General features: G+C 47.6%; 1 protein-coding gene across 2 annotated transcripts in view; it reads left to right on the top strand.

Moving 5' to 3' along the window:
* LOC308584995 (cytochrome P450 2J2-like) overlaps positions 1 to 26122 on the top strand; it is a 61387-nt gene that overhangs the window by 16783 nt on the left and 18482 nt on the right. Inside the window, exon 1 of one of the 2 annotated variants that reach the window (XM_081190417.1) lies at positions 20400 to 20628. The exons of the other annotated variant lie outside the window; for it this stretch is intronic. Within the exon in view, the coding sequence (XP_081046543.1) occupies positions 20461 to 20628 (168 nt within the window). The 5' untranslated portion in view covers positions 20400 to 20460. Of the gene's footprint in view, positions 1 to 20399; positions 20629 to 26122 lie in introns of those variants that run through there. 2 annotated transcript variants of the gene reach the window in all.

Raw genomic sequence — 26122 nt, forward strand, 5'->3', positions numbered from 1 at the left:
ACCCTCTAAGATACTCTTTGAAACTTCTCCTACCTGGGCAATTATCTTTCCACAAGGGCCGACATTGATGCCAAAATCCAGCATCACCTGAGCTCTGTGAGTGCAGCTTTCTTCCAATTGAAGTGCAGAGTGTTTGAGGGAAACCAAAATGCCTGTTTACAAAGCTATTGTACTACTAGCCTTACTGTATGCTTGTGAAACATGGTCCACTTATAAACGCCATCTTCAACTCCTTGACAGATTCAATCAACAGTGTCTCTGAAAAATTGTACACATCACTTGGGAAGACAGGCAAACTAAGGCTGTGTATTGGAAGAAGCAAAGATCACCATTGCTGAAGCAATGATTCTTCAACATCAAGTTCGTTGGACTGATCATGTTGTGCAGATGCCTGATTATCGTCTTCCAAAGCGACTACTCTATTCTGAACTAAAAAATGGAAAGCGTAATGCCGGTGGTCAACAAAAGAGGTTTAAAGACTCTCTCAAGGCAAATCTAAAAAAATGTAGTATAAACACTGACAACTGAGAAACACTGGCTTGTGAGCGCTCCAGTTGGAGAACAGCCTTTACCAAAGATGTCATGGGCTTTGAAGACACTCAAACTCAGGACAAAAGGGACAAACGTGCTAAGAGAAAGTCATGCTTGGTAAACCCCCTTGTGTAAGATCCCCCCATTTTGGGGGACTAAATTTTAAGAAAATGAGGGAAGATGGCCCAAAGTTGTTGAGCCTCTCTCCTCACGCAGTTGCGGGGAGGAAACAATCCCTAGATCGTTTCCTGCGCGCAGCAGCATCGGATGAATTTGCCCTTCCTCCAGCCATCCGATTTGCAGGAGCGCAAACTCCCTTGATGCCGCCACGCATGGGAAATGATCCAGGGAGTGCTTCCTGTGCAAAGTGGTATCGAGTGAATTTGTGCTCCAGCCAAAGAGCTGGCTTACGGTACGCAGCTTCTCCCCCCCCCCAGATCGCTCCCTGCTTGCTGCGGCATCTGGGGAAGCTGTGCTCCGACCAACCGAATGGCTGGCGGCGCGGCACTTCTCTCCTTGCCCCCCGCCATGCTACTATTTGTGTATTGGACAACCCCAGTTTTTTGACATGATTTTTGAGTCAGAAAACCTCGCCCAATACACGGGGAAATACAGTATGTCCCCACTGTGAAAGGACGTGTGGATCCAGAATAGGCCTCCACAGTCACTTACAGACTCACTGTTTTTTTTTTTAAAATATTTTTGTTAAATTTTAAGGATCACTTTGAGTTCCGACAGTTTTCAAGGAAGTTCAAGTCTCCTGTGACTACTTTATCTGTCCTTTTTGAATGTTTGGCAATCTGCTCTAGGAGGACATCATCCAAGCCATCAGTCTGACTCCACAGTCTATAGCAGACACCCACAATAAGGTCACTGTTATTTCTCTCTTCTACAATTTTTGCCTAGATTGATCTTTGATTGATTCTTCCTTGTTCAATCTATCACTCATGTCATGTCATGGTTACAGAATCCCTGCTGCCTGCAGATTAAATGAAAAGGAGATTTGCAGCTACGACAGCATACTAAAGACATGGTATTTACTGTAAGATCCTCTTGGTGACTATGTACGAAGGCTTCATGTGAATATGAATCAGCATGGCAAACAATCCTGCTGAATAGTATAGGAAAGTCCTTTGCAATAAGTTAATTGTCTACCAGAACCAACTTCTGGCACCTACCCATAATGTAGGTAGGGAGTCACTTCATCTCCGTGTCAGCCAGCGTAAACCTACACAGAGAGATGAAAAGGAAATATGGTTGATAGTACTGATACCCATGGAAGATAGTACTGATAGCCTAAGAAGATAGCTGGGCCTCCCTACCTTTGTCCTTCTCCCAGTGCTAGTAATTCAACCAGGAGGAAGAGGCACTTTCAATCCACAAAGCAACCCAGAAACCAGATTTAGAAGGATAAAGGAAACCCATGCCATCCCGATAAGGCCTGTAGCTGGTGCACACTACCTTAAATCAATACAGCAAACTGTAATCTGATCTATAATATGTGAGGTCAGATGAAAGAGGTGTAATAACATAATAAAAGCCTCTTTCAATTGCGGAAGTGCCACTTCACAGTAAAGCAGTAATCATAGGCAAATCAAAATAATCTTATTGACACTGACTGAACCACGAAGGGGAATGAGTCAAGCACATATGATGGGCACGAGTCCCTATGCCAGAGATTAATGAGGGTTTCAATGGCATAGCTGAATACATCAGCCAGGCACTTACAAGGGCAGGTCTTAGCTACCCATACCCATGTAAATCAGCTTGGGCTTGAAGATGGCCTTAGAAGCTCCAAGGCTTAGATGTTCTGCTCTTTAGTCTACACCACTAAGGTCAATCAGATTCATGAGTTTCAGTGACAAATGACCTTTTCAGTGGTGGCCCTCCACTTGAACACTGCTTGACTTACTTTCTTGCTACCCTTAAACAGTCCTTGAAAACTGTTTTATCCCAGTAATCTTTAATAATAATAATAATTTATTTGTACCCTGCCCATCTGGCTGGGTTTCCCCAGCCACACTGAGGGCTTCCAACGAAGATTAAAAATACATTAAAATGCCAGACATTAGAAGCTTCCCTAAACAGGGCTGCCTTCAGATGTCTTCTAAATGTCAGGTAGTTGTTTATCTCTTTGACATCTGGTGGGAGGACGTCCCACAGGGCGGGCGCCACTGCTGAGAAGGCCCTCTGCCTGGTTCCCTGTAACTTCACTTCTCCCAGTGAGGGAACCGCCAGAAGGCCCTCGGCGCTGGACCTCAGTGTCCGGGTAGAATGGTGGGAGTGGAGACGCGCCTTCAGGTATACAGGACCGAAGCTGTTTAGGGCTTTAAAGGTCAGCACTCAGTCTTTGGGAAACATCCTATCAAGTCTGTATGACTGATGTTTTAATGTAATTTTAACCTTCTGTTGGAAGCCCCCCAGAGTGGCTGGGGAAACCCAGCCAGATGGGTGGGGTAGAAATAATAAATGATTATATTATTATTATGAACACACAAAATACAAAAGCATTTATACTATCCTAGCAAGTACACAAAAGCATCGTTTTTTTCTGTTGGAACAGTGTTGAAGCAATGATTCTTCGACATCAACTTTGTTGGACTGGTCATGTTGTGCGGATGCTAAAACCCTGTTTTGGAAGATAATCTTACTCGGCTACGAGTGATTGCCAAAGAAGAAGAAGATTGGCTGAGAATATGCATGGACAAAGCATGCCTAAGCCAGTTATTCTCACAATTGGCTAGAGAGTGGTTGCTATATTTTAGCTCAAGGTATGTCCCCGGACTTCCCTTATCTTGAGCTTAGGCTGGGAATAACCAGCCTTGCGGTTGAGACTGTCAGAAAATGATTGCTCAGGCTTAGCAGCCCAGCAGGCTGTGTGTGATGTGTTTGCTTCAGGGTTATGGTGCTCAGATATCAGTGGCAAAGGGACGTAGCTTCTGGGGCAGCCCAACAAGTGCCACCACTATTTTGTGCAATGGACGGCAAGAAGAGAGAGGCGCTGGATTTTGGCGTTACAGTGCACCACTGAAATTTGTGCTTATGCAACTCAAAAGGACTGAAAGGGAAAGGGAGAGGGTCTGGCAAGGAAAGCAGTCAGGCTCACTGCTGGCTGAAGTGAACCTCTAACAAGGAGTAGGAGGAAAGTGGCGGCAGCTGGACAGGGAATTGTTGTTGTTGTTTAGTCGTTTAGTTGTGTCCGACTCTTCGTGACCCCATGGACCAGCGCACGCCAGGTACCCCTGTCTTCCACTGCCTCCCGCAGCTTGGTCAGACTCATGTTTGTCACTTCAAGAACACTGTCCAACCATCTCGTCTTTTGTCGTCCCCTTCTCCTTGTGCCCTCCATCTTTCCCAACATCAGGGTCTTTTCCAGGGAGTCTTCTCTTCTCATGAGGTGGCCAAAGTATTGGAGTCTCAGCTTCACAATCTGTCCTTCCAGTGAGCACCCAGGGCTAATTTCCTTAAGAATGGATGCGTTTGATCTTCTTGCAGTCCATGGGACTCTCAAGAGTCTCCTCCAGCAGCATAATTCAAAAGCATCAATTCTTCGGACAGGGAATTACAGGAGCTTATTCTGACTGCAGTCCATCCCTCCTCTCACCTCATATGGCCCCGGCTACTCTTGCTGAGCTGCTTGGCAGGGGGTTGGACTCGATGGCCCTTGTGGTCTCTTCCAACTCTATGATTCTATGATTCTATGATTCTCTCATCGCTGCTGTGCACCTCCCTCTGTATTCAGTAGCTCTTGCAAGTAACACTTACACCCAGGTATCAATGGAACGTTTTCAGAACAAACGTAGGAATGTGTTGTGTGTGTTTTTTGTTCTGTTTTTTCAGATCAGAAGGGTACTGTGCCCTGTTGTAATAATTCGGGCCTGCACATCTCATGCAGGTGCGCATGATGACCCACTTTTAAAGTATCCCAAGCCTCTTTGATGATGCTACAAAAAGATTAACAGGGCAACATCTCTGGAAATTAATGACGTAGTACCTAATTGTTCACAAGTGTGGATTTAAGATACAGTGGAACCTCGGTTTTCAAACGTTTTGGAACTTGAATGGCGTAAACCCGGAAATAAATGCTTCCGTTTTCGAACGTGCCTCGGGAGTCGAACTTCCAAGGAGGCTTCTGTATTGAGTTTTCTGTATTAATTTTTCTTTTTGAGGCTTCTGTATTGAGTTTTTGGTTTTCAAATGTTTTGGAAGTTGAACAGTCTTCTGGAACAGATTATCTTAGAAAACCGAGGTTCCACTGTACTAGAAAACACAATGGAAGACGATTTTCCTTGATTTTTATTAACCTCCTTTTTGCTTTCCTCTTTGCAAAGGGCTTGGAGAACTTTTAACATGCCTTCAGAATAAGGCCATTGCTGACTTTTCACGCACACCATTGCCTGCCAAAATGAAGCAGAAGCAGAGAGAGAAAGAATGCAAACTGCCGTAAGTCTCACCTTTCCCCTGGGATGCCATTTCCATGAGAGTTAGGCCCTCCCATCCCTGTAAATAGTTAGGGAAAACATGAGATGGAGCTGCCTGCTGCCATGTCTAGTTTGGTCCTGGCATTGGCTCTTGGTGGCAAGGCCAGTTCTGGTGCCACTCTCAGTGGATTCCACGTGACCTGTGTATCAGGTGGATGAGAATGGTTATCTCCTTCCAGGATGTAAGGGCAGTCTGTCAGCCAGGCTTCTCTTCCTCCTGAGCTGCTTTACCTGTGTAGGTGGGGGAAATGCCACTGTAAATCAGTGAAGAGGAAAAGGAAATATTGGGGTGACCTGTCACCTGGAAAAGAGCTTCCTAGATGCTTCTCCCCAGTCCCTAGCAACAGCTTTACTTCTGTTTTAACCTACAAGTTTCCCTATCTTCCTGCCTGACCAGTGCATTTTCTATACTTAGTATGCATAGAAATTGGGCTTTTAGTACCGCAGCTCCAGCCATCTGGAATAAGTTGCAAGCCGAAATCAGAAAAGCACCTAGTATTTTGATATTTAGGCACCTTATTTAAAAAGGCTAATGCATGTAACCCTATCATTTTACTCAGTAACAACTGTATGATTTTAGAAAGGGTTTTATAGGGTGGTATACAAGCAAGTTTTACTCAGAAATGGCCCATTCAAGTTAAGGGCCCCAAGTCAGTCATGTCTATTAATTTCAATGGTTCTACTCTGAGTAAAACTTAATTGAATATCCAGGGCCAACTCCATAGGGTGGCAGGTTGGGGACATTTGCCGGGGACCCAAGGTCAAGAGAAGACCCAGAAGTCCAACAATGTTTTATTTAAACTTTATTTATTTAATATTTCCCCCCTCAAGCCAGAATTCTTCATGCTTGTCCTCAACACACTGCTTTCAAAGTAGGCTGATTCTAGGTCCTGTCCTCCACAAGCCAAGGGGTGGCTACTTAATATGTGAAAACTCTCCTCATGATTATGTTTTATTTGAGAAAAATATTTAAGAAAAATATTTGTACAACGGTATTCATAAAAGTGAGTTTACAGCAAACATCCACATATACAGTAAGAACTATGTAAAAATGTAACATTGGAGATCAATTTTACAAAGCCCCCTCCCCAGCAGTGATACAGACGTAGAATAGAATGTCCCTATTTTTATCTGAGGAATGTTGGAGGATATGATACACAGTCCCCCAGAGCTCCACCACCGCACCATGCAGTTGTCCACATAGCTTTGTCTTGTGGTTCCACTAAGCTTTAGCTCAAGAAGATCAACAGCTACTTTGGGGCTCAAGTCAGTAATTCGGTCTTTGTGGAACCCTTAATTTCCTCTTTGATCTCCCTCCTCCTGATGATGTGAGGTTTGCAGAAACCCTGCTGCATGTGGATTTAATGAGAAGAAGAGAAAATGAAAAAAAGAGAGATGAGGGTGAAGGGAAAAAAGAAATAAAGCAAAAGAAGAGCAATGCATTTAACAGAGTAAATAAAACTCTCACAGCATTCCCAGCAAAACATAGATTCAGATTTTCTTGTACTTCATTATAGCAATACTGTACAGCCTTCATCCCCCTGCCCAGGAGAGGCTGCACGCAGCTATCCCATAAGCCAGGACGGCAAGAGGCTATCCCAGAAGCTAGATCCCTCTTGCTGTTCTGGCATCTGGGATTCAAAATATTTTTTTTCTTGTTTTCCTCCTCCAAAAACTAGGTGGATCTTATGGTCTGGTGCGTCTTATAGAGCAAAAATATGGTAATTAAAAAGGTTACTTTTTTAAAAAAGCAATCATATTCTTACATAGCCCCACTACCCCGAATCAGATTTGTCATTTTAGCATTTATGCTATATTCCCTAACTCTATTCAATAAAGTCCTCTATATTTTTTGCCCCAGTTGTAGGCAATGGTTATTATGGCTGCACTTATAAGGGTCATCTCTCCATCATTTGTCAATACTACTATCTTAATTTAGCTGAAAAGAAGGCCCACTTAGTAGTATATTTCCTTGATAACATCAGGTCAGAATGTTGTTGTCAGAGCTGCTTGAAGATCCTAGCTCACAGAGGATCACGCTAGCCAGCGATCATTAAGTAAAAGTCTTTATTGAATTGCAGTTTCCATTCTCACGCTGCTGCGCGCAACTCTACGTCTAGTAGCTAGATCGGCGAAGCTCCGTCTGAGTCTCCGCCCCTTGTGCACCAACTTAATATCCTAGCCCTGCTCCACCTTTTCCGCCTGACTGTCCTCCTCTGGGTCCCTCTACCCCCCGGGGTTTCTTCCTTCCTGGATTCTTCTGACGCTGACCCGGACCCTCCTGCCTCCTTGCGCCGGGCTTTAGGACCTGGTTCCCTTTCCGGGCTGCTTACTGCGCCGCCTTCCTCTGCATTTGAACTTGGCGCGCGCGCCCAACCTTCCACTTTCCTCTTAACCGTTTCTTCGCTCCCCGATGGAGGTGTGGCCACTCCTGACTCATGCCCTCCCTCCTGTGGTGAGCTGCCAGCGCTTGCCCCCTGGCTCCCTTCTTCTTCCCTGCTCCCTGGCGGTGACGCTGGTCCCGATTTCCAACTGCTCTCCCCTGAGTCCCCTCTGGCTCTATCTTCCTGGGGTGCCCCCCTAGACTCCCCCCTTGCCCTGGCCACTGGTGCTCCTTTCTGTGAATCCTCTGATTCACTGGAAAGACTAGGAGATCTCGGGTCGTCGTCATCACTCATCTTTTCTTCTGCCTCCTCCCCTTCACTCTCTGTTTCCTCCCTTGGCCTTGCCTCTGCTCCTAAATCCCTGACATCCATCCCCCCCTCGAAGCCCCCCATTCCCCCCTCCCCTCCTTCCGGTGCTGGAGCTGGGTGCTGCTGTTGCAAAGGGACGAACGTCGGATATCGTTCGCTTCCCGTGGCGGGCATCCATCTGAAGTCTCGCGGGTCTTCCTCCCTGCTCTCTTCGACGACGGTCACCTCCGCTTCCATCTCTGTGCCGCCGTGCTCGAAACCAGGGTCGTCCCCGAAAACGTCCATGTCCGTTTCTCCCTCACTTCCTCCTGGCGGCGTTGCTCGTCCTGGGCCTTCCAGCCACCTTCTGCGGAACTGCTCCTCTGGTCTATCGTCCCACCAATACGAGGGTTCTGATGCAGATCCCGAGGGTGACCCCTCCGGGGAACGGACGTCTTGTGTCGGGTCCTCTTCCGAGTCGAACCCCCGGAAAGTGCTGGCCGAAAGCGTGGGCGTGAAAAGCCAGTCGTCGAAAAAGTCTGCTGGCATAGGTCTATGTGGGAAGAGGGCATGAAACTCGTCTTTGAGTAGAGGTTCGTCCAAGGCGTAGCCCGGCACCCAGCTGTTCGCACTGGCCGGGGTGCCCTCCTTGGCGAGAAAGTATTCTACCCCCTCTTCCCCCCATCTGGAGTCCAAAATCTCCGTGACTTCGTTGATGCGCTCCTTCTGTGCCACTCCCGCGTGCCCTGTTCTGTCTCTGACCGGACTCGGCGCCGTTCCGGGTTCCTGGAACCTGTGCGGTGCCTTGTAAGGAGTGAGCACCGATCTGTGGAACACCGGATGCATTCTGGAACCCTCCGGAAGTGCCAGTCTGAAAGCTACCGGGTTGACCTGCTCTTCGACTTGGTAGGGCCCCAGTTGTTTATGCCCTAGTTTCTTCTTGGCCAACGACCTGGCTGGCACTGCGTGGGCTGCTAACCAGACCCAGTCTCCCACGTGGAGCTCTTCGCCAACCCTTCTGTGTCTGTCCGCTTGTACCTTGTATGCGTGTTTGGCCAGCTCCAGGTGGCGCCTCAGCTGATCGTGGACTTCCTGCAGCTCCGACGCGAACGCATCTGCCGTCTGCGGCTCCCCCTCCCCCATTCTTTCCAGTCCCGGGAAGGTTCTGGGGTGCCTCCCGTTGTTGGCGAAGAACGGCGTGACCCCCGTGGACACGTGCTTCGTGTTGTTGTAGGCGAACTCGGCAAGCGGCAGGTAATCCACCCACGTCGCAGGCTGTTGATTCGCATAGCATCTCAGGTACTGCTGCATGATGGCATTGACCCGCTCCGCTTGCCCGTTGGTCTGCGGGTGTCTCGCCGACGCCAGGTTGATCTTGACGTTCAGGAAGCCCATCAGCTTCTGCCAGAAATTCGAGATGAACTGCCGCCCGCGGTCGGACAGAATGGACCGTGGCAGACCGTGAACCTTGAACACGTGGTCTATGAACAGTTTGGCGGTTTGCTCCGCCGTGGCCACCTTAGCACACGGAATGAAATGGGCCATCTTGGAAAACAGGTCCACCACCACCAGCACTGCCATCTTGCCCCTCGAGCTGGGCAGATCTGTGACAAAGTCCAGAGCCACCCTTTCCCAAGGTTCGACCGGAGTTTGCAGCGGTTCCAACAGTCCGGCCGGCGGTCTGTGCACTGGTTTGGCCCTCTGGCAGGTGTCACACCTCGCCACGTAGTCTGCGACCTCCCCTCTCATTCCAGGCCACCAGAAATCCCTGGCTACTAATTCCACCGTCTTCTCCTTGCCAAAGTGCCCGGCCGTGGGCGCGTCGTGCAGCTGCTGCAGCACCTTGGCGCGAAGGTCGTCTCCCGGCACGTAGATGGCCCCTTTACGGATGAGCAATCCATCTCGTAGCTGGAAACCGTCGGCCACAGCCTTGCCCCTTTGCACCTCTGCCATCTTTGCTTGCGCGAAGGAGTCATCCTGCAACGCTCGTCGCACCGCCTCCAGGTCCACGGTGGCCGCGGCGCACGCCCATACTGTTGGTGCGAAGATGTGCATGGCTGCCGCTGGCGTTGCGTCCTCCAGATACTGTGGCTTACAGGAGAGGGCGTCCGCCATGATGTTAGTGTCCCCCGGGACATACTCTATGCGGAAGTCGAAGTTCGCAAAAAACTCAGCCCAGCGTATCTGCCTCTGGTTTAGGAACTGTGCCGTGCGCCAGTGCTCCAGATTCTTGTGGTCCGTGCAAACCTGCACCGTGTGCTTGGCGCCGATCAGGAAGTGCCGCCACGCTTTGAACGCTGCATGAATGGCCAGCAACTCCCTGTCCCAGATGGTGTAGTTCTGCTCGGACTTGCTGAGCTTCCTGGAGTAAAACGCTCCCGGTCGCCACACCCCCTGCTGGTCCTTTTGCAGCAGGACCGCCCCCACGGCTCTGTCCGAGGCGTCTGTCTCCACCCTCATCGGCCTGCTGGGGTTGACGTGAAGCAGCTGCTCTTCCGACGCGAAGAGACGCTTGAGTGCCTGAAAGGACTGCTCCGCCTCCTCCGTCCAAACGAACTTCTTTTTCTTGGAGCTAAGCGTGTCTGTGATGGCCGCTGTCTGCATAGCGAAGCCCTTGATAAACTTGCGATAGAAGTTCGCAAAGCCGACAAACCTTTGGACCTCTTTCCGGTTGCGTGGGCTCTTCCAGTCCAATACCGCTCGAACCTTGGCGCTGTCCATGGCGAGCCCCTTGTCAGACAACTTGTAGCCCAGAAAATCCACCTCCGTCACGTCGAATTGGCACTTCTCCAGCTTGGCGTAGAGCCTATGTTGCTTTAGTCTGGTCAGCACTTCCTTGACGTGCCTGTCATGCTCCTGCTGCGATTCCGAAAAGATCAGGATGTCATCTAAGAAACAGACGCACGTCTTGTAGAGAAGTCCCGCCAACACGTGATGCATGAAAGCTTGAAAAACGTGGGAGCCATTTTGCAGTCCAAAAGGCATAACTCTGTATTCGTAGGTACCCAGTGGCGTGAACATGGCCGTCTTCCACTCATCTCCCTCCCGCATGCGAATGAGGTTGTACGCCCCTCGCAGGTCTAACTTGGTGAACACTTTTCCCTTCCGCACCTTCGCCAGGAGGTCGTCGATTCGGGGCATGGGGAAGTCCGACGGCTTGGTCACACTGTTTAAAATGCGATAGTCCACGACCAGTCTTTTCTGGGGCGTGTCTCGCTTTTTAACAAAGAATACAGGACTGCCCCCCGCTGCCTTGGACTCTCGGATGAAACCGCGCTCCAAATTATGATCGATGAACTCTTTGAGTTCCTGCAGCTCGTCCTCCGACATGGAATACAGTTTCCCTTTAGGCAGCGCCGCCCCCGGCAGCAGGTCAATTTTGCAGTCATATGGTCTGTGAGGGGGTAGCCTGTCCGCCTCCTTCTCGCAGAAAACTTCCAAAAATTCTGCGTACTTGTGGGGAATCGCTTGCAGCGTGCCTAGCAGCAGCTGTGACTCCTCTTCCTCTCCTTCCTGCCGGTGCACGATGCAGTGTTCAGCACAAAAGGAAGAGCCGAAGACCAGCTGCCTCTGGTACCAAGCCAGCGTTGGGCTGTGCTTGTCCAGCCAACTCATTCCCAATACAATGGGCGTATCCGATAGTTGAGTGACATTGAAGCTGATGATTTCTTTGTGATTCCCAAGTCGCATCGCCATTGGCGGCGTCTGCTTCACCACTTGCCCCCCTAGCAACTCCCTGCCATCCACCGTGACAACCTGCAGGGGCAGTGTGGCCGGCAGCAACTGTATAGCGTGCTTGTTGACAAAGTCCTGCCCTATAAAGTCCGCGTTGCTGCCCGAGTCCACTGTGATGGGCACGTCCATGGTGATTCCATTGGGCAGCTGGAGAGATGCGGTGAGCCTCACCACTGGTTTGGGCGGGAGGGGGTTCACGGGCTGTAAAATCTCTGGGGACTGCGGCACTAACACGTCTGGCTGGGCCCCAGGGCCTCTTCCTCCAGCCAGACTGCTTCGTTTCCCTGCTGTGTTCCTCCTTGCTGCGTTGCTGCAGTCACCATTGCCGAGGCTGCAGTGAGCTTGTGGAGCCTCTGGGGACACTCTTTCGCCATATGCCCTGGCTCCTCACAGACGTAACACTTCCTGTTCCCTCTAGGAGGCTTCGCTTTCACTGCTGCCGGTGCTAGGGCTCTGGTTGCTGACTGAGCCCTTGCACCTCCAACCTCCATAGGTTCGGCTCCTCCTCCTGGCGGAGGCATGGATTGCGCCCGCGCTGCTTCTCTGGGAAGGAAGGAGGGGCCCCTGGCTGGTTCGCGCCCTCCACGCCCTTCGTCCCTGCTCCACGGGCGTTCTTCCAGCCTCACCCCCACTGCCAGTGCCCTCTGAACGACCTCCTGGGTGGTTCGGGGTCTCTCCCCCCTCGCGATCTCATCTTTAATCGAGCTGTGCAACCCCTCCCAAAAGAGGTCTCTTACAGGGGCCGAATCTCTGTCCCATTCCAGGGCACTGACCAAGGCGAAAAAGCGGGCATGGTACTGCCGGACGCTGGCCCTCCCTTGTCTTAGCCCATGCACCTCCTTCCGGGCAAGATCCACGTCAATGCTTGATAAAAAACACCCATCCATCGCTTTAATAAAGGCATCTGCATTCTGGAGCGCCGGATCCTTATCTCTCCATAAAATGCGTAGCCATGCTTTAGCATCCCCATGCAAATGAGACATGATGAATCCCACTCTCTCTTGCTCATCTCTAAAGTCTTTATGCAGCAGTTGCAGTGCGCACAGTACGTCTGCTCTAAAGTTGGGATACTGTTGCAGGTTCCCATCGAAGTGAGAGACCAGCCCGCCTGTGCGTCTCGCCAACCCAATTCCCTCCTGCCGGGGTGTCTGCTTTGTCAGCACATCTAACCTGACCTGGAGATCCCTGCAGGCGGCAGCTGCCTCCTCCTCTCTCTTCCTGGATGCGAGAGCCTCGGCATTCAGTTGTGCCACTGCTTTTCTGAGTTCCTCTATCTGCTGCTCAGCCGTCATGTCGTCTGCCGTTCGTGAGCTCGCTAGTGGGCACCTGCTTCTCTCCCCTCCTCGAGGTTGTAGATGCCCACAATTGAGAGAGACGGAGCTTACTGTCAGAGCTGCTTGAAGATCCTAGCTCACAGAGGATCACGCTAGCCAGCGATCATTAAGTAAAAGTCTTTATTGAATTGCAGTTTCCATTCTCACGCTGCTGCGCGCAACTCTACGTCTAGTAGCTAGATCGGCGAAGCTCCGTCTGAGTCTCCGCCCCTTGTGCACCAACTTAATATCCTAGCCCTGCTCCACCTTTTCCGCCTGACTGTCCTCCTCTGGGTCCCTCTACCCCCCGGGGTTTCTTCCTTCCTGGATTCTTCTGACGCTGACCCGGACCCTCCTGCCTCCTTGCGCCGGGCTTTAGGACCTGGTTCCCTTTCCGGGCTGCTTACTGCGCCGCCTTCCTCTGCATTTGAACTTGGCGCGCGCGCCCAACCTTCCACTTTCCTCTTAACCGTTTCTTCGCTCCCCGATGGAGGTGTGGCCACTCCTGACTCATGCCCTCCCTCCTGTGGTGAGCTGCCAGCGCTTGCCCCCTGGCTCCCTTCTTCTTCCCTGCTCCCTGGCGGTGACGCTGGTCCCGATTTCCAACTGCTCTCCCCTGAGTCCCCTCTGGCTCTATCTTCCTGGGGTGCCCCCCTAGACTCCCCCCTTGCCCTGGCCACTGGTGCTCCTTTCTGTGAATCCTCTGATTCACTGGAAAGACTAGGAGATCTCGGGTCGTCGTCATCACTCATCTTTTCTTCTGCCTCCTCCCCTTCGCTCTCTGTTTCCTCCCTTGGCCTTGCCTCTGCTCCTAAATCCCTGACAGTTGTTATTTGGGGACATTTCTGAAAGATCGACAGAGGCATTTTACACCTCTAACAAAAGCTATCAACTGTTGAGTATATGCAATTAATACACTTTGGTATTAAATGCCTTCTAAAGATAAATTTCTAGAAACTTTCCTTAAGGCTTATGGTGTTTTGTGGTGCATTCAGCCATACCCAGATGTACAGAGTTTGACTTTATGTTGAGATCCGTAGAGACACCATTGATCCTTTGCTGAAGAGGTTCACCAATCTTTCAGAGAACTTAATTCTCTCCTCTTAGGCAAAGATCATAAGACGACCTGGCTGGTAGCCAGATTCTGCACCCAGATTTGTAGGCACAGATCATCCTCTAAAATAAAATAGTTTACTAGGGAAATGCTGAAGTAGCCCTTTGGGGCACCCCAGGGTCAATTTTTTATGGTAGCTCAAATCTCAGTTGTACAGGTGTATGTATATATCTCAATTTATTTATTTTTAACTCATGACTTAAGTATATCCTTCTCAGATATCATACAGTACCAAAAAGGGTTGTGGTTTTTTTGTTGTGGTTTTTTAAAAAACAAGGCCTTAATCTGCTCAAGAATTAAAGGTGTACCCAAGTGAAACCATTTTTTGAAGTGAGTCTTGTAATATCTAGTAACTGAAGGAAAAAATAGTCCACCCTTTTGTTTTATTACACAGAGTTTTGGATTCTGTTTCAAGTCTTTTCTATTGTGAAGTAAAGTCTACAAAAATATTTTCACAATCATCAAGGGTTTTATAGTGAACCCCCAGCAAAGAATTCATTTGAGAACACAATTGCTTTTGAAGCAGATATTTTTCTGTGCCGCAATTGTTTACCCGTGACTACTGATGTAATTCATTTTTAACAGCCAATAATAATTTTAATAATAATTTATCATGGTTGTGTGCCAAGGACTTCCTGGATGAAGAGGAGTGGTTGGAGGCTCCAGCTGGGGAGCACCTTAGGGAAGCAGCAGAGGAGGAAGACTCACAGCCAGGATTGTGGTGGTGGGACTCTGAAGACATGTCAGAGGAGGAGGGAGACTGGGAGGCAGAAGAAGCAACAGGCTCAAGGGAAAAAGAAGAGCCAGAGGAAGAAAACCCTTCAGAGGCAGGGCAGGGAGCAGAGGAAGGCACCTCAGGTCTGGGACCTCCAAGAGAAGAGGAAGAAGCTGCAACCAAAAAGCTGAAACAGCTTCTCAGCAGCTACCTGGTCCCACCTCCTCCCTTGACTCCAATGTCATGCAGGTCTTTGCATGTAGCTGAACAGAAGGCTCAGAAAGCCCAAGGGGGACCCTTCCCACCAGAGTTTATGCCTGCTTGGGAAACATCCAGAGGAGGGGCTTTAGGAGGAAGCAGGAGGGGCCAAGTCTTGGCAACATTGCCACTGAGGGCAGCCATGCCTGTGGGCATTCTGCTTGTATTCTATTTTCTAGAATAAAAAACTGACTTATGAGTCTCCAAGTCTCCGTTCTATCCACTCACCTGAGACTCTGGATGGGCAGCCACTGTCACATGGCACGGCCGTGGTGGGTTCAGGAAGGCTGCCATCTTCTGGCGCAGCCAGGGGAGGGAATGGCTGGCATTGCTCACCTCTGGCTGCATTGGGCCCTCAGGTAAGGGCGGGCATTGCCTGCTCAGCCAATTGAGGGCTGGGGCTTGGGGGCTGCAAGCATTTAAGGGGGTGGGCAGGTGTTGGCCGCCCTGTTAGCCAGTCATTCTGGGATTTCCCCACCCACCCAGTCCTTAGGGGCCTGCCTGAGGGGGAAGTGTGCACATTACCTATGGACCTTGCTATGGTTTATTTGGTCAGCATATTTGGGGCCAGGGAGGAATTTAATCCTGCAAGCAAACTGACCAGCTTGTAGGTTTTCACAACTTTGGCAAAAAAAGGCATTGGGTTGCACCCTTAGTCAGAGGGGTACCTAGGTAGGGGGGTCCAGGAGGGGTGACTCTGGGAGACCAATGGACCAAAACACCTCTCCCAATGGCAGCCTGTGTGGGATTGTGCCATTCAATTCACGTTGGGGGTGACTCCCCAACACAAGTTACTATCAGATAGCAGGCGGGCTGCCTGATGCAGGACACGTGCCCAGTGCCTTAGCCAAACCTACTCTTTCCTGCAGTCAATCACGTTGTGGCCTTATACAACCCAATACCTGTCTCCTGTGTCATTATTGTGGCCTCCCTTCACCTGCCACTGCCATTATGCACCTGCCAATGACCCTGCTCTGGCATTGTGTTTGGAGAGGTTTGCTAGGTCTTGAGTCATCCATATTGCCTTAATCAACAAGCTTTACCTGAGTGCCATATTTGTAGGCTAATTCACATCAGATATCATAGTATAATTATTATATTCCCAGGTTTCTTATCTATCTGATGCTACCAACTTATTATTCTTCAAGTGCACACTGTTTGGTTTCCACTGCATAGAAGGAAATGCTTCCTTATTTATCCATGTGAAGGATGTTGGTTCATGAGCGGCATAAAGTACAAGTTCATTACCAGGCACCACCTGCACCAACAGTAATGGATTCCCCCAGAGAATAATAGGAAGTGTAGTTTCTTCAGGGTGTTGAGTTGTTTAAAAGGTAAGGGTAAAGGACCCCTGACAGTTAAGTCCAGTCGCGAACGACTCTGGGGTTGCGGCGCTCATCTCACTTTACTGGCCGAGGGAGCCAACGTTTGTCCGCAGACAGTTTTTCTGGGTCATGTGACCAGCAAGACTAAGCCGCTTCTGGCGAAACCAGGCAGCGCACGGAAACTCCATTTACCTTCCCCCCAGAGCAGTACTTATTTATCTACTTGCACTTTGATGTGCTTTCGAATTGCTAGGTTGGCAGGAGCTGGGACCGAGCAACGGGAGCTCACTCCGTCACGGGTCTTTGAACTGCGACCTTCTGATCGGCAAGCGCTAGGCTCAGTGGTTTAGACCACAGCGCCAACCGCGGGCCTTTGAGTTGTTAGAGGGTCCCTATTCCCCTCACAGAGTTATAATTCCCAGAGAGTTTTAACAATCTATCAATTTTCCCCAGAGAACTCTAGAAATTAAAAGTTATGTTTACAATTAAATTAAAAGTTCTGTTTAAAAGCAGAAAAGATGCACTTATTTATTCACTCCTCCTTCACAAAGATGTGGTATATACGTTGCTACAAAGGTTGGGTGCCAAGTCCCCCAATCTCTGCTGAGCAAAGGCAAGATTCCAGCATGTCAGAGCTGGTTCTGTTGCAGGTCAGCACAGAGACTCAGGGATGAGCAGTGAAGTTGATTCTTTATTCAAGGAAACAGAATACAAACAGAAAACCTACAGGCAAGACTAGCCCCAGTAAACCAGTTGACAATCTGTGCCTCCTATTTTCCCCTAAATCTCCCCTTTGGCTGGATGTTTCCCCAGCAGTCTTAAACTCTGTCAGGGAGGGGGGGCTGTGCTCTCTGTGCTATTGGCCCTGCTACATGCAAAGCCCTCCATGTCACTGGAGAAAACGGAGGAAGGGAATGGAATACAGTAGGATTGGCTGGCTCCTGTGGAGCTGTCACAGCCTTTGTCCCCTCATCGTCCTCCTCAGCTTCCTGACCTATGTCTGCAGTGCTTTCTGCCTCTTCTTCCTCTCTCTCACTCAAGCCTGTTGCTTGTTCAGCATCCAACTATTCTGCTGCCCTTTCATCCTCTGACCTGTCCCACCACCACTCCCTTGACTCTAAGCCTGCCTCTTCTGAGGCTTCCTTACGGGGTTCTCCAGCTAGATCCTCCCACCACTCCTCATCATCCAGCCACAAGGGTTCTAGACACCCACCCAGGGTCATGTTTCTGTTGGGAGTTGAGACATGGCAGAGGCTATAGTGTTTTAAGAGTATGGCTTATTTTACACATATATACAACCTTTAGTATTCAGTGGAGGGGCACACAGCAGCAGCAGCCCAGAACGTGCCTCCTTTTTGCTCTGCTGCCTATCTTGGTCTCCAGGGCACATGAAATCAAGATTCCTTCTCCGCTTCCTGAAACCATCTCTCCTCATTCTGCTGTTCCTAAATAACTAATACCCAGTTCTTTTGAAGAACAGTCGTACCTTAGTTTTTGAATGCCTTGGTACTCATACGTTTTGGCTCCCGAATGCCACAAACCCGGGAGTAAGTGTTCTGGTTTGCGAATGTTTTTTGGAAGCTGATCGTCCAACACAGCTTCTGCTTGACTGCAGGAAGTTCCTGCAGCCACCTGGAAGCTATTTCTTGGTTTTTGAATGGTTTCAGGAGTCAAATGGACTCCCGGAATGGATTAAGTTTGAGAACCAAGGTACCACTGTACTAATGGTTAATTGCCAACACACCCAAGAAGACTCAAGACCAGAAAGGTGGCTAACTGGTTATATTTATTAAAATGTAACAACTATAGAATTTGCAATCGGAATAATTCAGCCAAATTAACCAAAACCAATGAGGTCCAGGAGGTGAATGGACTGAAGGAAGGATTTAATCTCTCCCATCTTTCTGAGCTAGCTGCCAGCTGCTCAAAGCCCTTGGAAACTCCTCTCTGTTTATTGCATGCTCCCTGTTTATTTGGCATCTGAACCTGTCTTGCACAATGTGGCCCCATTGGAGAGCATTGACCCAGATGCGCCTGACAGGCCTGAACACCACGCTGGCTCCAATATTAGTCAGATATTATCCAAAATCCACTCACCCACCTGGAGCTAAATTCTAACAAAACACCACTCCAGTCACACAGATGACACTCAATGATGTGAAGTAGGCAAAAAAGATGTGACACAGGCCAATTAGTGTCACCCCCATATATATATATATACCGTACATATATATACTCAGTCCCCTCAAAGAAGTCAACAGCAGAGCCCACACTAGAAAATGAGAAGAGGTGAGTGTGCAGTATGGTACGAAGTGGGCTCAAATAGTCTGATCTCCATTTCTCCCCTATAGGGCAAATCACCCCATTTGGTTGCCCACATTACCCATGTGGGAGAGTCCATCTCTCCTCTTCTTGCAGGAGACGAGGGTGTGGTAAATGTTGCAGCAAGAAGGAGAGACCCCCTGGCTTCTTCAGCAGCCTCCTTCATCTCTGCCTCTTGACCCTCCTCCTTTCCAGCCTCTGATTCTGGACTGCTCCCTGCCACAGACCCCTTCTGTTGTCTCTTCAGCTGCTGATACCTCCTCCTCCCCATCTGCTCCCTTTTCTTCCTCTGCCCACTCATTGTCACCCTACCACCAATCCCCTGACTCTCAGCCTTCTTTCCTTGGGGGTTCCCTCAGGGGTTCCCCAGCTGGTGCCTCCCACCACTCCTCTGCTTCCAGCCAGTCCATGACAGGAAAGATCTCAGCGATTTATGCTGAGATCTCAGTCAAAAATCACCTAGATCTCAATGAAGATCTTATCCAAAATCATTTTCTATGCCAGCATTACTTCTCTGCCACTGGCATGGGGATGCCAACACAGGGGCTTCCACCATTTGAGGAAATGGCTTCACCCCACTTAAAGGCTGTGCCAGACCTGCCTGTAGGCATGGTTTGGAAAATCAAGGCTATATGACAGATACCTCAGACTTCCCTGAGTATTTGAGAGATGAAGCAGAGAAATCCATGGAAATAAAAAAGAAAGAAAGAAAATATTCACACAACCATGATGCTACCAATTTAAATGACTTTAAAGGGATATTAGACAAGTTCGTGAAGGATACACTACTAATGGACATCATTCATGATGATTCTCTTCCATTTCCAGGAGGGATCACAAACCTTTTTAGGCCCATGGACACCTTGGGAATTTGGGCCCATGGACACCTTGGGAATTTGGGGTCAGCAACCTTTTCCAGCCGTGGGCCAGTCCACCATCCCTCAGACCATGTGGTGGGCTAGACTATATTTTTTTTGGGGGGGGGATGAATGAATTCCTATGCCCCACAAATAACCCCAGAGATGCATTTTAAATAAAAGGACACTTTCTACTCATGTAAAAACACCAGGAAGGCCCCACAAATAACCCAGAGATGCATTTTAAATAAAAACACACTTTCTACTCATGTAAAAACATGCTGATTCCCGGACCATCCGCGGGCCGGATTGAGAAGGCAATTGGGATGCATGAAGCCCCTGGGCCTTAGGTTGGCTATCCCTGCCTATGAGCACCATGCACTTGGCTCCCAGATGAGCCCCACCACCACCAAAGGAGAAGGAGAGAAGGAGAATGTGCCCATACACACTTTGCTTTTCCAAAGTTGGATCCAGTACACATGGAGCAGAAAGAAGATGTGGGAAAGCAGGCCCATGTCCCAACTTCCTCCTTTAGCTCTATGTACTTTTCAAGGGAGAAAAATAGGGAACCACCTCGTGAACAAGGAGGCAGCAAGTGGGTGGGTGGGGGGCTCAGGCTTCCCATTGCACCCTTGGACAATGCCAGATTTCCAGGATCAGATGCTGCAAATACTGGAGAACAATAGTGGGTGAGGGATATTGCCTTAATGTCATGCCTGAGGGCTTCCCATGGGCACTTGCACTCAATAGGACTGATTGGTCTGATGAAGCAGGCCTTTTCTCACATACTTTTTTAATTTCATGAATGTATGGTATGCATTTCCCTGAATGTTTGTGGCACAAATCAGTCTTACACTACCTAGAATTCTAATTGCAATTCATATTAAACACACACCCCCCGGACATTTGAGTGACACACATAAGAATGATTATAGAGTTCGGCTGTGTTGCGTGCCACGAGGTCTCATTACAGGGCTATTTGATGGGGTGTCAGAACCTTTGTTGCTTAATTGCTTTTAGTAATGGAGTATATAAAGAGAGAGAGAAATGCCGAGGTCTCTGAGGGATCAAAAGCTCTTGAAGAAGGAGAGTTGAACCTAACCAGGCGTCCCTAAAGAAACAAGGTGAAAGAGAAGGATGGAGATACGGGCATTTTTGATTGCTGTGCTGGTGGTTCTTCTGATTCTTCACTTCCTGAAACAACTCTGGTCACGCAGGCAATATCCTCCAGGACCTTTTCCGCTTCCTCTCATTGGAGGTTTGTGGAAATCCGGGGCGAAGCTTTGTGAAGATACTTTCATTAAGGTACTTCTTAGTAATAACTCAGTCTAATGTCAATAATTGTTTTATCAATTTTCCCCAACCATTCTGGTATTTAAGCTTAAACAGTACCATGGGTTTAAATGCTAACTGCAAGGGCCACAATTTAAGACACAATTAAATGTGATGAAACTCCTACACTTAAAAATCATTGAATTAAAATTAAAACTGAATTTAATTAAAAATCATCCAAGGTTCCATTGCAAAAGTAACTTAATTCCTTTTCAAGTCACCCAGAATTTTTACAAACTACTTTCAGGTGTAATAAGGGCAAGTAAAAGTAACTAACAAATTTAATAAACAAACAAACAAAAGAAAACAAAAGCAATTCAGAGATTTTGGAATTAATTCTGTGAATCTGTTAATCTGAATTAGTTCATTCCTGCCACTGCCACTGTGTTATATAGGCCATACACAGGCAGACCTAGAAGCTGCCATGCAGATAAAAATTTGATAGAACAATGATGGATGAAGAGGAGGATTTGGGGCTCTCAAATTTCAGTGGCTCCCTGTGCAGCGCTAAAATTTGGCGCTGCCCACTCACCACTTGCTCTCCATTATACAGTGGTACTTCAGGTTAAGTACTTAATTCGTTCCGGAAGTCCGTTCTTAACCTGAAACTGTTCTTAACCTGAAGCACCACTTTAGCTAATGGGGCCTCCTGCTGCCACTGCGCCACCGGAGCACGATTTCTGTTCTCATCCTGAAGCAAAGTTCTTAACCCGAGGTACTATTTCTGGGTTAGCGGAGTCTGTAGCCTAAAGCATATGTAACCTGAAGCGTATGTAACCCGAGGTACCATTGTACATCATTGTTGTGGTGCCACCTGAGGCACTGGCACCCAGTGTGGCCGAACCGGTCATGCTACCCTAAAACCACCTCTGATGGTTATTCTGCATGTCTATCCCCTCTGCTTGTAAATAATCCAGGGTAGTTGTGCAGAAGCTTTGGCCCTCCAGCCACTGCAGAACACAACTCCCATCTTCCATGGCCATCAGCCGTGCTTGCCGGAAATTGTAGTTTATCAACTTCTGGGGGGGGGGGGCACACTTAATGTAGTGGGTGTTGTAAGCAAGAAGAGGGGCAAAGCACCAAGGACAATTGAACACAGCCAAGACAAGCTCTGGTGGTTCTTATAATGAACTGTTTATTTAGCCCAACTGTATGTTTAGTTGGATGCATTTTAGAGATAAACTTCTTTTGTTTCCTAGAGCAATTTCCTAGAGCAAATCATTCCTTTGTCAGAAGCTATCCACAATACAAATAATAGTAATAATATAAAAGGTCATTATTAATAATACTGAAAACCACAAAACCGTATAAAAGATGAAAATGTCCATTCAAAAATCACAAATCAAAAATGTAAGTTGTATACTGTTACACTGAGGAAGCGCATAACACTTATGATTATGACCAACCAGAGATTTAACATGAAAATCTTTGCCCGCATTTTTCAAGTCTTTTGGAGCTATCACTTCTGGTGCATATGCACATCATATCTAAACCCCACAGCACCAAACAGATACATTTAAGAAAAGGCATTAAAAAATGACAGGGGACGTAGGTCCGCAGCATTCATTCATGGCAACCTTTCAACAGATACTAACCTGCATATGCTACTCAATTTCTTAAGCCTTGGAAAATCTTCATATTGGTCACTCAAACTAGAAACACTTTTAATAAAATAGCAAATCATTCTTAATGGATCTCGGCAGTAAACACTAATCTCCAGGTAATAATCTCACCAAGAGCAACTCCTCCTCCTTCTTCTTCCATCACCTGTAGCCAAGTAAGTTTGTCTTCCATGAACATAGACTTAACAGTGAGTCTGTAAGTGACTGTGGAGGCCTATTCTGGATCCATACAACCTTCCACAATGGGGACATAGGTTTCTGGGTGGGAGTTGATCATGACGAGGGTTGCCAAGCATGCCTTCCTCTTAGCAGGTTTCTCCCTTTTGTCTTGAGTTTGAGTGTCTTCAAAGCCCATGACACCTTTGGTAAAGGCTGTTCTCCAACTGGAGAGCTCGCAGGCCACTGTTTCCCAGTTGTCAGTGTTTATACTACGTTTTTAAGATTTGCCTTGAGAGAGTCTTTAAGGCTCTTCTGTTGACCACTGGCATTACACTTTCCATTTTTTAGTTCAGAATAGAGTAGTCGCTTTGGAAGATGACCAGTCCAATGAAGTTGATGTTGAAGAATCATTGCTTTGACAATGGTGATCTTTGCTTCTTCTGGTACACTGGCATTAGTTTGCCTGTCTTCCCAAGTGAAGTGTAAAAACATTTTGAGACACCATTGATGGAATCTTTCGAGGAATTGGAGATGGCATTTATAAGTGGTCCATGTTTCACAAGCATGCAGTAAGGTTGGTAGTACAATAGCTTTGTAAACAAGCATTTTGATATCCCTGTGAATGTCCTGGTCCTTAAACACTCTACACTTCAGCTGGGAGAATGCTGCACTCACAGGGCTCAGGCGATGGTGGATTTTGGCATCAGTGTCAGCCCTTGTGGAAAGATAATTGCCCAGGTAGGAGAAATGATCAACATTTTCCAACATTGCACCATTGAGTTGGACTTGTGGTGCTGCAGAGGGGTTGTTTTGTACTTGTTGGTGCAGCACTTTGGTTTTTTTTGGTTTTTGGATGTTGAGCGATAGGCCAAGATTTTCGTAAGCTTCTGTGAAGATATTTAAGATGGTTTGGAGGTCATCCTCTGTGTGTGTGCACACTACGTTGTCGTCAGCATACTGAAGCTCTATGACAGAAGTTACGGTAACCTTACTCTTTGCTTTCAGCCTACTCAGATTGGTTGGAGGTTGGATGGCCGCTAACAGATTGTGGCGAAATCCTGACAAGACAGAAGTACTGTTTTTGGAGGGCAGGGGGCGAGCAGGTATCCTGAATGGGGTAACTGTGCCCCTGAAAGACCAGGTGTGCAGCCTGGGAGTCATTTTGGACTGACAATTTTCCATGGAGGTGCAGGTCAATTCTGTGTCCAGGGCAGCTGTCTCCTATCTCCATCTGGTACGCAGGCTGAGGCCCTACCTGCCTGCAGACTGTCTCACCAGAGTGGTGCGTGCTCTAGTTATCTCCTGCTTGGATTACTGCAATGCACTCTATGTAGGACTACCTTTGAAGGTGACCCAGAAACTATAACCAATCCAGAATGCGGCAGCCAGACTGGTGACTGGGAGTGGCAGCTGAGACCATATTGCACCAGACCTTAAAGACCCACATTGGTTCCCAGTACATTTCTGTGTTTTTTTTATAAATTTGTTATTGGTTTTTCACAATTTATGTAAACACAAACAATACACAATACACAATACAAACATACAAACACATAAACAAACATGTATAATTTCGAATCCTTTTTTCTTAAACCTTATTTCACCGACTTCCCCATACCTCCCCTTTCTGCATCCCAATTTCCAAATTAGTTTCAGCAAATCCTCCCCCTTAAGTTTATCTAATTTTCCCTTGTTCTTTTCTTTTACTTAACCTTTTACAGCTGTAATCCCCTTTTTTCTATACCCTCAACATTTTAGCACTCTTTAATTTTGCAATATTTCTTAAGATAAATTTTGAATTTCTTCCAATCTTCTTCCACCGTCTCTCTCCCTTGGTTGGTTCCCAGTACATTTCTGAGCACAATTCAAAGTGTTGGTGCTGACCTTTAAAGCCCTAAATGGCCTCGTCCCAGTAAACCAGAAGGAGCGCCTCCGTCCCCATCATTCAGCCTCCACTGAGGTCCAGCACTGAGGGCACCGAGGTTGTGTGTGCAAAACTGAGAAGATCCTTAACTGCGAAGGTCTATTTGGGGGTGACAAATTTGGTTCTCGCCCAGAGCATTGTATTACAAACTTTGCCCTTGACTGCCACTGTGAAAGAAATGGCACTGGGACAGGAAGTTCACAGGCTGATCTTGTTACTATTTACAATTCAACACTTGCCATATAGAAAATGCAGCAACTTTTTGGCATGTTGCTGATTTCACTTAGCTACCCATGCCCTAATTATTCTAATATAACTGACCTTGTTTACATGGTTTTGTGCCTTTCAATATTAATAAGAACCTTGTCCTTTTACATTAGTTTTAATATTATTACTGTGTACCTTGCTTGTAGCTGCTGGATTAAGGAGGCTTATCTCTGAAACACATCTTGCGAAACAAAAGATGAGCTAATCAAACAGTTTATTAGAATAAGCTCTGGAACTTGTCTTCCTTCTCTTCCATTGTATTCTGCCTATGACCTAGAATGCTGGGAACCTCCCCCCTTCCAACAGATTACTGGGCACAAAGTTGTTGCGTTCGCAAAGTAAAGGAAGGATTGAAGTCTGATTAATAAGAATACACACAGAGGCTTGAACCAGCAAGACTCTGGGAAGGGTGCGTATAATCGTGTCTCTCTGTGCTTGTCTGATTCTGCAGCCGCCCCTGGCCCAAGCCATTTTATTCACAAAAGAACTTTTTACAGAGTGTTTGTAAGAACCAATCAGATTTCTTCTGAGTATTTCCACAAACCCACATGGGGAGAAAGTTAAACTACTAAAACTAATTAAGCACAAATATTTCTGGGGTAAACAAAGAACAGAACTACAAAGAAGAGAATCTGGCAACCCCGGAGGTAATAAACAATCAGTACACATGATAAGGAGGATGGCCAGGAGGATAGCAATCAGTATCACCTTCATGTGAGATCTGTTTCCTGGCCCTAAGATTAACATCCTAAGATTAATGTACATAGAGAGCTGCTTCAAATAAGCTTGCCCACAATCTTTATGGCCCAGGATGCCTGCCTGGTGAAGCAACTGCTGAGCTGCTGTGTACGTGACTCGTGAAGAAGAGAGGAATGGGCATTAGAGGCAAAAGGGCATGAAAAGGGCATGAATGTAGAATCTTATGGGATTTAATCAGAAATTATCATCAATATATCAAACCCAGTCAACACAATGCTTTCATCGTGGACACGATGGCTTGATGTATATTTTATAATTCCTCATGGTAATCCCATCTGACCCCTACAAAAGTTCTCTTGGCAATGAAGTAGGAGCTCATCATCTCTTTCCAAGAAAATGAAGGAGCTTGTCGCTCACATGTAGCTATTATTAGTCATTTAATTTATAAATATCACCCTTAATCCACAGCTCAGGGCAGTTCACAACCTAATAATAATAATAATAATTAATAATAATTTTATTATTTATACCCCACCGATCTGGCTAGGTATCCCCAGCCACTCTGGGTGGCTTCCAGCAGAATATAAAAACATAATACAACGTCAAATGTTAAAAACTTCCCAATACAAGGCTGCCTTCAGGTGTTTTCTATAAGTTAGAATACAACATGCCTGTTGTCTTTGTCCATGGAGTTTTCTTGGCAGGGATACTGGAGTGGCTTGCTGGTTCCTGCTCCATATTGAGGGCACAAGGAGAAGGGGATGGCAGAGGACGAGATGGTTGAACAGTGTTCTTG

This window comes from Podarcis bocagei (genome assembly GCF_964188305.1).
Source record: "Podarcis bocagei genome assembly, chromosome: 4".
Taxonomy (NCBI): domain Eukaryota; kingdom Metazoa; phylum Chordata; class Lepidosauria; order Squamata; family Lacertidae; genus Podarcis; species Podarcis bocagei.